General features: G+C 43.0%; 2 protein-coding genes across 9 annotated transcripts in view; one reads left to right on the top strand and one right to left on the bottom strand.

The window, feature by feature from the left end:
• The window catches only part of LUC7L3 (LUC7 like 3 pre-mRNA splicing factor), a 25,641-nt gene extending 24,642 nt beyond the window's left edge, over positions 1 to 999 (top strand). For 5 of the 8 annotated variants that reach the window (XM_032616064.1, XM_032616068.1, XM_032616071.1 and 2 more), the window contains one exon: positions 1 to 999. This exon is cut by the window's left edge. Coding sequence is in view for 2 of the 8 variants with exons in the window: in XM_032616070.1 (XP_032471961.1) it covers positions 496 to 529 (34 nt within the window). In the remaining 6 variants the exon portion in view is untranslated. The other 3 variants (XM_032616070.1, XM_032616065.1, XM_032616069.1) reach the window with 1 other exon arrangement.
• ANKRD40CL (ANKRD40 C-terminal like) overlaps positions 1 to 10,717 on the bottom strand; it is an 11,392-nt gene extending 675 nt beyond the window's left edge. Inside the window, 6 exon segments of the mRNA XM_032617473.1 lie at positions 1 to 6,049; positions 7,434 to 7,515; positions 7,517 to 7,572; positions 7,574 to 7,611; positions 8,166 to 8,246; positions 10,699 to 10,717. The exon segment at positions 1 to 6,049 is cut by the window's left edge and continues 675 nt beyond it. Coding sequence (XP_032473364.1) covers positions 5,906 to 6,049; positions 7,434 to 7,515; positions 7,517 to 7,572; positions 7,574 to 7,611; positions 8,166 to 8,246; positions 10,699 to 10,717 — 420 coding nt within the window. The 3' untranslated portion in view covers positions 1 to 5,905.
• Between the last annotated feature and the right edge of the window lie 1,458 nt (positions 10,718 to 12,175).

The following is a 12,175-nucleotide window of genomic DNA, read 5'->3' as shown; positions in this document are numbered from 1 at the left end:
TCAGCCATAGGTATAATAGGAATAATCACTGGCTGATACATTAAAAGCAGCGGTGAATAGCAAGGACAGCCACCTTCAAACTGTGAAATACAAAGAACTGATGAACCATACAGAATGAATTTGGGTTTTTAAAGAACTATTAAAAGTCAGGCTTTACAAGAGTTCTTAAAACCTGGAAACTGTTCATTCTTTGGGCTAGTGGCATGGGATTAAATATTCCTAATGAAAGGAAGTACCAATTAGTTGATTTGTCGATGACATTCCTTTTCTAGGACAGCAATATAGTGTTAAATTTGTGTGAGCCATTCACACATAGGCAGGCATACACAGGCATATGGCTTTAAGAGACCACACCGATGCCTTGATAATTTAAAAGAATACAAACATTCCATATACATATATTAATTAGCAGTTAATGACTGGGCCACTTAGTCATAAAAATTTGCCTTTTACATGTTGTCTAATTATCATTTTTCCCCAAATTTTGCCTTGTAGGAATACTGTTCGAAGATTTTTGGAAGAAAACTGAAAACGGCGTAAAGTGAAGATCGACATTAAAATGAGGTGAAAGAAAACTATAGTGGCATAGAAAAAGTATAAAGCTCAGTTAGTTTTTTTGTTTTTTTTATTAAAAATTAATTCAGGACTGATGTGACCTACCAGATTTCAGAACATGTATTAGTAGCATATATATGCCACTGAAAACTTAGGTCCTGTATCATATTTTTTTCTTTAAGACTTTTTAAGAAATATTACCTAAATATGTGGCTTGCTCAGTGTTTAATTGCAAGTTTTCATTCTTGGACTTTGAAAACGAGATTAAACGTTAGTATTTGTGTGAATCAGACTAAGTGGGATTCCATTTTTACAACTCTGCTATACCTAGCCTTTGGATTTCGAAGGGAAAATAAAGTATCTCTGACTTTCTGTTACAAATTTGTCTCTGTCATTGAAAAGTTTTAGTATTAATCTTTTTCTAATAAAGTTATTGACTCTGAACTAGTCCCTTGTTTTAAATATGAGATACGCTGTTACTGGAGATGTTGGTGTACAGTTTTATCTGATTTGTTCTGTTTAAGACTAATTTTTATAGAATTTCCACAGTTTAAATGTTTTAAATAATGGTGCTTCAATTTGGGGTAGTTATGAATACATTTGAATTATGCTTTTAATAACGAAGATATACAATGAACTAGAATATATTTTTACATCCCTGAGAGATTTCTTTAGTAGTAGAAAATTCAGAATGTCCTTCTGACAAACACTGTCATCCTCCAGCTATGAAATAATGATGTAGAAGAGCATTTCAAGAACTTTTAACTAGTTTTTGGTCTTAAAATCCTGTATCAAGATTTTTTTAACCTGGTCTTGTTGGATTATAAATGTATTTATTTCTATGTATGGGGTGTATGGTACATATAACAAGGGTTTTTTTTTTTTTTTTTTTTAAACTGATGCTTAAGGTAATGGGGATGTGGGGGGATCGTGTACAGCAAATTTGGCAGCACGTTTCTACCTACAGCCAGCTTGTGACTGTGTAAAAATAGTAACTCCGGCTACATATACCATGGCAGTTCTCTGTGCTTTATAGTTTTCAGATATTGTCGTCAGTTTGTAGGTGGGGAAACGTGAGTTAGTGCATTACATGACTCACCCAGTGACTTACGGCTCCACGTTGGTGGAGAAACTAGCACATGGAATCGAGGTCTCTGCCCTGTGGTCCGCTACTTTACTGTTTATGCCACCGTATTCATTCTAGTAGGCTACAGAATTTACCAAAATGCCCTCCACCAAGCTGCCGCTTCAGAGGCTTCGGATGAGGGTGCTGTGGGGGCGGGGCATTGCTGGCTTACCTAGCTAATCCTGGAGATGCAGCAGTAGATGGATGGATTATCTCTGAACTTGTCAGAGATGATTCACGTGAGGATTAATGTAAGATGGGAATCAGTCTAATACAGAGTCGACCACCTCCCAAGCACTGCCTTGTGTAGTTTAACAAGATTTTGGTTGTAGGAATAAAGGTCATAAAGTGATAGTTTATTCTATTCCTATTCTATTGCTAAGTGTTAAAAACAGAAGAAATTTACCTAAGTATTAAGGTATTAAATCATGAGGGTGTTAAAGTGCCAGGTTTGCTCTGCTCTGCCTCATGTAGAGTCAGTAGCTGACTTACTTTAATGAAGTGCGCTAAACAAGTTCATGAGGTCTTCATCGTCTTCATCTGTATGGATCACTGTTGAAGCTAATGTAGGATTTGAGGGGGAGGCCTGGTCCCTTGAGGTGTCCATGACTAAGGTCTGGCCTTAGTTGTGGAAATCTAGAAATTGGGTCACACCCAACACCCAAAATTATCAGGCTCAAGAAGAAATTATTCTTACTAACCAAATTCACAGAATCCAGTATAGAGGCCATGTGCTAATTTACACTAAGAAATACACATTTCTGTCATGTAGACCAAAAAGTTGTCAGTTGGCTTAATGCATCTCTTTGAAAAGCCTTTAAGGGGAGCCAATTTTTATTAACCAGAAGATTACTTGATAAGATTGGAATCAGCAATCAGGGTTTTTTAATTTTGGGAAATTTAAGACACAAAAGTAGGAAAGTATAGTTAACTTTTATGAAAGTCCATCACTCAGTGGCCGTTCTTATTCTTTGTGTGTGTCCCCTGTCATTTTCAAGTAAGTCTCAGACATATTTAATTTGTAAATATTTATGCATGTATCACTAAAAGATAAAGAACAGTTTATTAATTAAAATAAATTGGATGAACTTTTTGTTGGTCAACTGTAGTACTGGTCTGGTAGCTTACTTTCCATTGTGCCTCTCAAGGGGACGTGGTAATTGAGTCTGCTGTTCTGGCATCCTCCCTTCCGCAGGGTAGAGACACTGCATCATTGCCCTTTTTCTTAAGACATTTTTTCTTCAAACAGATAATACAGTAATTTTTCAATTTAAACTAAAACCTTTCTTGCCTTCTTGAGCTAATCATATTGCCGGCCTAGAGACGCTTACCTTCTTTCCTTACAGCATTGCTCACCTGCAGGTGATCTGTCTGGTTTCCTCAATATAGTTAGTGTCACAGAGGATAACCAGCCGTATTTCTAAGGTCTGAGAACACTTTGACCGTATGTAGGTTGAGTGCAGCTACCTGATTAAAAGGTTCTAGAGATGTTAAAACTGAAAAATTTAGGGTGAAAGTTTTTTGAGCTTGTGTACATTCTTTGCTTTTAAAAATGCATTGTAGATGAGCTGTGCAAATGTTTTTAAACATTCTAAATGTGCATGAAACAAAAAAAAATACTTGAGAATTGTGTATATTTTCTGTGGGATGGGACTTCAGGGTTGGTTTTCAGTTTGAGTTTGGACTGATTTTTAGTTTATGAAAGAACCCCAGGTGACTGCTTTTTAAGAATTTTGTGTGACAATTGTAATGCTTGTATATGGTTCAGAAAAACAACAGAAGTGTTTAGTGATCTGTCTCTCTTCTACTCCTGTCCCTCTCTTCCTCCTCTACAGGAGCTACTAGTGTTAAGAATTGTTTTTCCAAGTGGTTTTTGTGGGGAAGTGGGGGTGAGGGATGTAAGCATTTATGTATGAATCTTTTAGGGTATATGATAGTATAGCGTACGTTCTGAATCTTGCTGTTCTCACTCAGTATATTTAGAGACGTTTGAGACATAGGAGATAGGAATTTCAAGTTTAAACAAGCAGTTTTCAAAAGTACATTTCAAGTAAAAGAGAAGTAAATGTATTTTTCATTGTTGTATTAGATTTTTAAATTTTCTACTTTAAAAATGCAGTTTGAGAGTTTCATAGTTGATCTGTTTCTTCCCCTCAGCCATCTCAAATAGATCAGTTGTCAACAGCTTTAAAAACGTTTAGGAACAACAGCTTTCGAAAAGTTTGGCATAACTGTGCCATAACTTCTTGTGGCTATTCCACCCCTAGATACATACCCTAGAGAAACTCCTATGCCTGTGTGCCAGGGGATGGATGTAAAAATGTCATAACCGCATCGTTTGTAATAGAAAGAAAAGGAAACGAAAACAAACTGGAAAGACTTCAAACGTCCAACAGTCCACTGGATAAATATTGTGGTGTATTCCTATAGAGGAATTACACAGAAGTCAGACTGAACTACAGCTGCACATGTGAACAAGGAGGAGTCTCAGTGGTGAAAAAAGCAAGTTGCAGAAGAATACATCCACGGTGGTTCCGTTTCTGTGAAGGTCAAAACCAGGCCGTTAAATATATGGTAAATGGAAAGCAAGGAAATGATTAACACAATTCAGTACATTGGAGGGATGGAGGGAGATCATGAAGGGCAAGGAGGAGCCTTCAGAGGAACTGGTGGTGATTGCTGAAGCTGGGTGGGTGGTTTCTTTTTTAAACTGTATGTGTATGTGGTTTTGTATGTATGATATTTCTTAATAAAATTTAAATTAAAAAATGGGAAAAGGTCTTGGTGAAGGTAGTAAGTAGTAAAACATACGTAAACAATGTGTTTCATGAAATTAATCTTCAGTGAGTAGCAGATGTAAAGGGTACTGCTTCTCAAGTGCCAGATTGAGGGTCTTAATTGTAGTCTTCGAAAGCTAGAAACAGGGCCTAAATGTATGTTTTCTTTGTGATCCATTATTTTTATCTTGATGTTATTTTCATTTGGATACCCGCCAGGGAGCTGATGCTGCTTCTGCTGTGTAAGCAGCTTCCAAGAAAGCTTTTCTGTCAGATTTATGCCAGTCCAGGAAGGGGAGCTGCCGAGGTGAGAAGAGCCATTTTCCTGACCTGTCAGCACGTCCTTCCCTTTGTTCAAGTTACATTGTCACCTCCGAGGGGCCGCTCTTTGTCCTTGTTCTACTCTTAATACGAATACCATGAAGTGTTTAAATAATGTTTGCTCTTTAAGGGGAAAGTGGTTGAAACTTTACCCTAATCTGAACATTTTCCACTTTTTTGGCATTGGTTGCGATAAGTGTTGATGTAATGCCTCAGTGTCCCTTCGCCCTTCATCAAAGGTGACCTATTAAGAATTTGGAGGTGAGAGAAAAGTGGCCTGTTTCATGTGCTGGAGGAGACGAGATTGTGCTTGCCCAGAAGGTCTCTGGTAATTAAAGATTAGCCTTAAGGTCTCAGTTCCATGAGGATTAGAGATCATTTCACACGGGTGTGTAAAGAAGTGACAGTGTGATGTGTCTTGTTGGAAGTTGGTAAATGGAGTCACTTGGAGGCATGAGTGCTTCCAAGGTAACAAGCACTAGAAGTTAGCAAGTTGACCCAGAAGGATTCCGGGTGGTGTGGTAGGGAAGAACCTAGCACGGGGTGTGATCATAACCCATCTTGGAGCTAGTTAGTGAGGGTGCCAACTTGGTTTTATTTTTTCACCTGTTTAATAGAGTTCACTGCTGTATGCTGTGCCTTGGCTTTTCTGCAAGTTGTATGTTAAAAGTACCCTCAAAGATGACTTGTGTTAAGTCATAGGTAAGTTAAAAAGTGTGTAAAAAGGAAATGATGGTAAGAGATGGTTTTAGAAACTGGGATATTTGAACCAGTGTGGCAAGTGGGGTCCTGGCTTTCCCAGCTCATCAGCTCACCCTGCCCTTAATGGAGTTCATGTGAACAGACCCTGGCCATTTGTCCTGACTGAATCTCAGGAGTGCATATACCTTTGCCTGATCAGGATTGGGGTACAACTTTACAAACTAGCGTCGATAAGTATCATACTTAAAATTTTTTTTTATACTTCTGTTTGTCAAAGCATTTTGAACGTACTCTTCTCCCGGCCCAGAGAAGTTGCAAACAAGGAAATGTAATAAGTACACATGTGAAGTTAGCAAACTGGTACATACATCCAGGCTTCATTATTTACAAAATACTAATTCCAGATTTTTGTTTCTGGGATTTCTTAATATGTCATTTTTGCAGCATTGCTGTTGTAGCAGGGCTTCTCTAACAGAGATGGTATGTGCTCTATCAGTTTAGAGTTTCCATTTTTCATTAAAATTAGTTCAACTTCTTGAAAGTCCCGTAGTCTTAGAATGTCTGTGTCCTTAATATGGAAAATAAATTATATAATGGTTCATAAATGCATGTGAAGTTAGGATACAAAGGCTTAGTAATATTGGCCAAGCATTGTTTTCTCTCTGTCTATTCATGGTAAACTAAGTCAGCAGTTTAGAATTGTTTTTTTTTTTTTTTTGTTGGGGGTAGGAGTTTATTAATTAATTTATTTTTGCTGGGTTGGGTCTTCGTTTCTGTGCGAGGGCTTTCTTTAGTCGTGGCAAGCGGGGGGCCACTCTTCATCACGGTGCGCAGGCCTCTCACTATTGCGGCCTTTCTTGCTGCGGAGCACAGGCTCCAGACGCGCAGGCTCAGTAGGTGTGGCTCACGGGCCCAGCCGCTCCGCGGCATGTGGGATCCTCCCGGACCGGGGCACGAACCCGTGTCCCCTGCATCGGCAGGCGGACTCTCAACCACTGCGCCACCAGGGAAGCCCTAGAATTGTTTTTTCTGTGTGCGTGTGTCTTTTTTATCCCCCCCCAGTCCATGTTGTAGGTTTCCAAAGGGGATAAAGTCCCAATTTGAAGAAAAACTTTAGGGCCAAGAGAAAACTTTAGGCCAGGGCATTAAAAAAAAAAAAAAAAAACAACTATAAAGTATGATCATCCCACTACTTTTAGTTTACAAAGAATATACTGTTAGCCAAGGCACCAATAAGAATTGCTTAAAGGCTTTTTTTTTTTTGGCGGTACGTGGGCCTCTCTCACTGTTGTGGCCTCTCCCATTGCGGAGCACAGGCTCCGGACGCGCAGGCTCAGCCGCCATGGCTCACGGGCCCAGCTGCTCCGCGGCATGTGGAATCTTCCCGGACTGGGGCACGAACCCGTGTCCCCTGCATCGGCAGGCGGACTCTCAACCACTGTGCCACCAGGGAAGCCCCGCTAAAGGCATTTGAAAGTTGCTTTTTTAAAAAATACAATGCCCAAAGAAATGAGAATTTTTTTTCTGAAGTTAAAAAGTGAGGTTTGTATTTTGAATCAGGAAAATATATTAAAATGCCCCAAGTTTTGTTTTCTGAGATTGTAAAGGCTGACTGTTGCTAAGTAGATAAGAATGGGTTTGTATTTTCTGTCCTGGGGACCAGTCAGTTTTGTAGAGATTGGAGGCTGGTCATGTTGAACTAGGGTCTTAAATATGGGTGTTAGTTGTAATTCAGACAATTTTAAAAGGGTTGATGAATTACGTATGCACATCTGTAGAAGCACCAGGTTGAAAATAACCTAGCTACCGTGTTTGGCTGTCCTGCAGCCAGAATTTCCAGTGTCTTGGGTTTTGTTTTCATATTAGTAATGCAGGAGCTAGTGGTTGGCTTCACAGAACATAATTTTACCCACCTAGAGCCCAGTCTCTATTTAGAAACTTGTAAACCCTACCTTTCTGAGTAGTGTGTTTGGTAGCTTTCTGATTTTTTCCACTTGCTCTGGGTTAATCCTCAGTTCACAGCAGCTCACTTTGTAGATTTTGGTAACTCAGCTCTTGTTTATCCAGTTCAACTTCAGTGAAGTCATTCATTTTCTTTGTGGCTCTGAATTCTGACTTTCAGCACCGGCTCTGGATCACCCACAAATTTATTCGTAAAAGAAACAAAACACTCATTTAAAAGCCTTTCAACATCAATTATTACAGCAAAAGAACTGAATAATAAGTAGATCTGGAGCTTTTATAGGCAAATATAAACTTTTAATTATCTGAAGCTTTTATTGGAATGCTGGGCAAGCTCTGGGGTGTATGCCCCATCATACCCACCAAAAGGTTTGCAGTTTGAAGCCAGGCTAGGATTTAAAATATGCAGTGGTGATATGCATCACCTTTGGCAATACATAGGCGTTGTTTGTGCCTTGTTGGCTGTTTGTAAAGCTTCAAGGAAACGTGTAGCCCTGGGGTTCTGTATTCTTAAGAGTGTAAATCATTCTGTTGATAACCACCTGGGACTTCAAGGTGAGAGGTAGGCTGAGAAATAGGATAATTCTACCATCTTCTGGGACAGTGGCATTGAGTGAGTCTTAAAACTTAACTGTTGTAAGAAGGAGCAGTTTCGACTGAAGGTGGAGGGAGCCAGATGGTGAGGTTGGCTTTGCGACATGGTGTCGGGGCTGAGTCCTCACCTAGGCAGGTGTCATCAGGTTTGGCATTGTCACCTGGGTCAGTTGGCAACTGTTGGTTTGCGCCTTCTTGTGTATATTCACCTGAGAAAGAATTGGAGAAGGAGAGTTGAGAGAGCAGCAGCACAGCATTTAGCTCTCCAGATCTGCCAGTTAGGCGAGGGGCGATAGAGCCGCATCTCCACTCGCTGCCCTGCGGCAGCTCCTCCTTACAGGAAGAACTGCCACGAAAAGGGCAGTAATTACATTCAGACTTGAAGAGTAATTTCCGTTAATCACCATTTAAATCATGAAAAGGAACTGAGACAGTAATTTTGAATGGTATGTAATCTGAGGAAGAAATATTTATAATCTGTGCACTTAACTCGTTTCTGCTTAAATATATTCGGCACTGAGAGCTTTGTGTCTCCAGTTCTTTAGCAGAGTTACACAGTTAGAAGAGCCCCTTTATAAGGAGAAGTTTTCTCAACCAAAGCCTGCTCTGTGCTGGGCACTGTGCTAAGCCCTGGGGAAATCGATGATTCAAACAACAAAAACCCGAAGTGGTGTCTGTCCTGGCGTTTAAAAGTTAGCAGGAGAGATAGATATTAATCAAGTGACCTCAAGCAAATGTGAAATTACAGTTGGCATGGCAAGGGCAAGATACACCAAAGTGTGAAAGCTTGGAAAGGAGTTAAGAAAGATCTCCCTGAGGGGCAAGTGTTCCAGGGCCCTGAAACAGCAGAAGGCCCTGTGTGGGGAGGCAGTGGCGCTTTAGAAGGAAGAAAAGCAATTCAGCATGTCTGCAGGGCAGAGGGCAGGGAGGGACCCTGTGTGCCAGATTGTGGGATTGTCTACTGACCTCTGCTACCCAGTCTGTAGCCACTAGTCACGTGAAATGGGATATGCTCTTAAGTGTAAAATACACACTGGATTTCAAAGACTTAGAAAAAAATGTAAAATTCATTCATTTTTAATATTGGTTATATGTTGAAATAATAGTTTTGATATATTGGGTGAAGTAAATATATTAAAATTAATTTCACCTGTCTTGTTTTAACGTGGCTACTAGAAAAATTTTAATTACATATGTGGCTTACATAACATTTTAATTGGACAGTACTGGTATGGATGAAAGGCCTTTATTCTAGAACAATGCCAAGCCATTAGACAGTGTTCAGGAGGAGGCTGTCATAATCAGACTTGCATTTTGAGGGGGAGGGACCAGAAACCTCATTGTCCTCACAAGAATCCTATGGGGTGTAGACATTATTCCCATTTTCAGACAAGAAAATTGGTGCTGAAAGGTGAAGTAACTTGCTGGAGTTTGCTCCATTAGGAAATGGCAGCACCTGGATGTGACCTACTAAGTAAGTGGGGCCCAGTGCAAAATGGCTACCCAGGGAATTGCACCCCCCGCACCTGAACTCTGGTATCTGGATGGGGGTGGCCGAGGGACCCCCAGCCCTCATCTCTTCCCTGCTCAGTGGACCTCAGAGCAAGCCCCGCCTTGCCCGCCTGTTGCTTGAGTCGCTGCCAGGGGCCGAAGGTGACAGCAGAAAGAGGGAGTGGTAGAGGTTAGAGCACGATGGGCTGAGGGTGGGACCACACATTCGAGCCACAGCTCCCAGTTCCCAGTCCTCCAGCACATGCTCCATTGTCCCGTCTGATTTCACTTACAGAACAAACTATTAAAATTTTCGAGCCAGCGACCATAGAGCACTTAATCCCAAGCGTGAGGCCTTCGTGTAGGGCCCTGCACAACTGCTCTGATCTCAGGCCCATGAAGCCAGTCCTGCTTAGGGCTTAAACCGTGCTTTTTCCACACTGCTAAATGCTCCCCCAGAAGTGAGATGCTCTCGCTCGGCGCAGCCCTCTCCCAGGACAGAAATAACGTCCCTACCCCTGGGGCAGGGATCTGCAGTCTAGTCCGTGCCCTTCCACTCTGGGCCGTGGAGGGAGCTCTGCCCTGGGCTGGGAGACAACCTCGCAGCAACTGAGCCTCAGCCCCCCAGATACCTGAACCGCACCCCTTCACTACTCAGCCCACACAGAGCATGAGATGTCCCCCAGCTTGGCCTGCCACGTGTAAAAGCATTTAATTCTCTATGAGTCTGTCGGGTGATGCCCTGTGGATGGACGGGGCCTCTTAGAGGTCAGAAGGCATGCCCTTTGAAGTCGGGCAGATTTGGATCTGTTTTTCCTATGCTGTTCAGTAGCAGTGACACCTTAGACAAGTTACTTAATCCCTCTGAGCCTGTTTTCTGATCTGGAAAATGGGATTAATAATCTCCAGCTCACAGGTTGTAAGAAGGAAATGAGAAAGTGAACAGAAGGTACAACCCCTCCAGGTACGTAGTGAGCACCAGTATTTGCTGGCTGCTATTATTAATTTATAGCTATTGATACTTGCCTCCCCCTGAAAGGACCCTTGGTCTACTTGCTCTGCTCTTGACTACACCCCTGGCAGAGTGGGGGAGGGCACCCTGCTCCTCCCTTCCTCAGGCCCCTCCCCTATCCTTGAGGACCATGTTGGAAACAGGAATTAAAGACTCACCTGCAGGCTTCTCCCTCATGTCCTGTTGGGGTTCAGCCATGGGTCAGCTCTGTGGTCTGTCAGATCAGCAGCCCCTCTAGCAGTTATGCTGAGCTTCCAATCAAATAAAAAGCATGTTCTAAAGCCTTAGCGCATCTATCTGCAGTGAAACAATAATATGTTCTTGTCATTGGCTGGTGAGATAGGGCAGGGTCGACCTATTTTACAGATAGGCAAACGAAGGCTCAGGTGTGTTGTATGATTTAATTTGCACAGGATGCTGCAAGTGAAGGAAGGGACTGAAATTCAAGGGTCTCTCTTCTCACCTCGGGCTGTGTCTATGGGGAAGCAGTGCAGGCTAACCTACCCAAGGGTCCCTGGGAGGGGAGGCCTTTGCTGGCACAGCCCTCCTTGGAAAAGGTTAGCAGATACTACCTCAAGGGATAAGAAAAGCCAAACAGTATCTCGGATTGAACAGACTGCCCCTCCTCCCCAGTTCTCACTCCCCTTTCTCCCAGCCCCTTCCTCAGCATCTGTGAGTGACAAGAAAGCAGGAACACCCGGGCCTGTACCTGGGGGAGACTCCGCCTTGGCAAGGCTCCTGAATCCCTGATTCCAAATATTGAAATGGAGGAGGCAGGGGCTGGAGCAGGAGGTTCATTGAAGGGTGGGTGGGGCTGGGCTGCTGTCTCAAAGGGCTGAAGGTAGGAGGTCACATGTTTGGGGTGGGTCTCCCATATCATTTAACCCTCCAGTGTCAGAGGACAGGGCATCAGGTGGGCCTCAGCATTATAAGGCTAGAGGGAACCTCAGAGATCAGAGCCCATAGGTTCTCAAACCTAGCTGTGCATTGAAATCACCTGCAAAGCCTTAAAAACTGCGGGCGCCTGGGTCCTACCCTCTGACGAGTCCTACTAGTTGGTCTGGGGTGCAGTCTGGGCCCTGGAATTTTTAAAAGGTCTCCAGCTGATTTTATTTATTTATTTCTACGTTGGGTCTTCGTTGCTGCGCGGGGGCTACTCTTCGTTGAGGCTCTAGGTGCGGGGGCTTCGCGGTTGTGGCGCACGGGCTTAGGTGCTCTGTGGCATGTGGGATCTTCCCAGACCAGGGCTCAAACTCATGTCCCCTGCATTGGCAGGCAGATTCTTAACCACTGCTCCACCAGGGAAGTCCTCCCCAGCTGATTTTAATGTGTGGCCAAAGTTGAGAATCACTGATTTGACCAGACTTCTTAAGGTGCAAATGGGGAAACGGAGGCCCAAGGCAGGGAAGTGCTCCCTGATAGTCACAGGGGCAGCCGGGCACAGGCCCGGGGCTAGATGTGGGCCACCTGGTTGCCAGCCTGACGCAGCCTCCCCAGCATGCCTGGTGCCCATCTGCCAAGGATGTAGGAGACCCCGCCCCAGCCCAGGCAGAGAGGAGGAAGCAGCATGGATCTGTCTGGCCTGACCTCCTAAGGGAGGGAAAGAAAATGCACTTTGGCCAGCCCAGCTGCTAG

Source organism: Phocoena sinus, chromosome 20 (assembly GCF_008692025.1).
Source record: "Phocoena sinus isolate mPhoSin1 chromosome 20, mPhoSin1.pri, whole genome shotgun sequence".
In the NCBI taxonomy this organism is placed as follows: domain Eukaryota; kingdom Metazoa; phylum Chordata; class Mammalia; order Artiodactyla; family Phocoenidae; genus Phocoena; species Phocoena sinus.
This window is presented reverse-complemented; position numbering and strand designations above follow the sequence as displayed.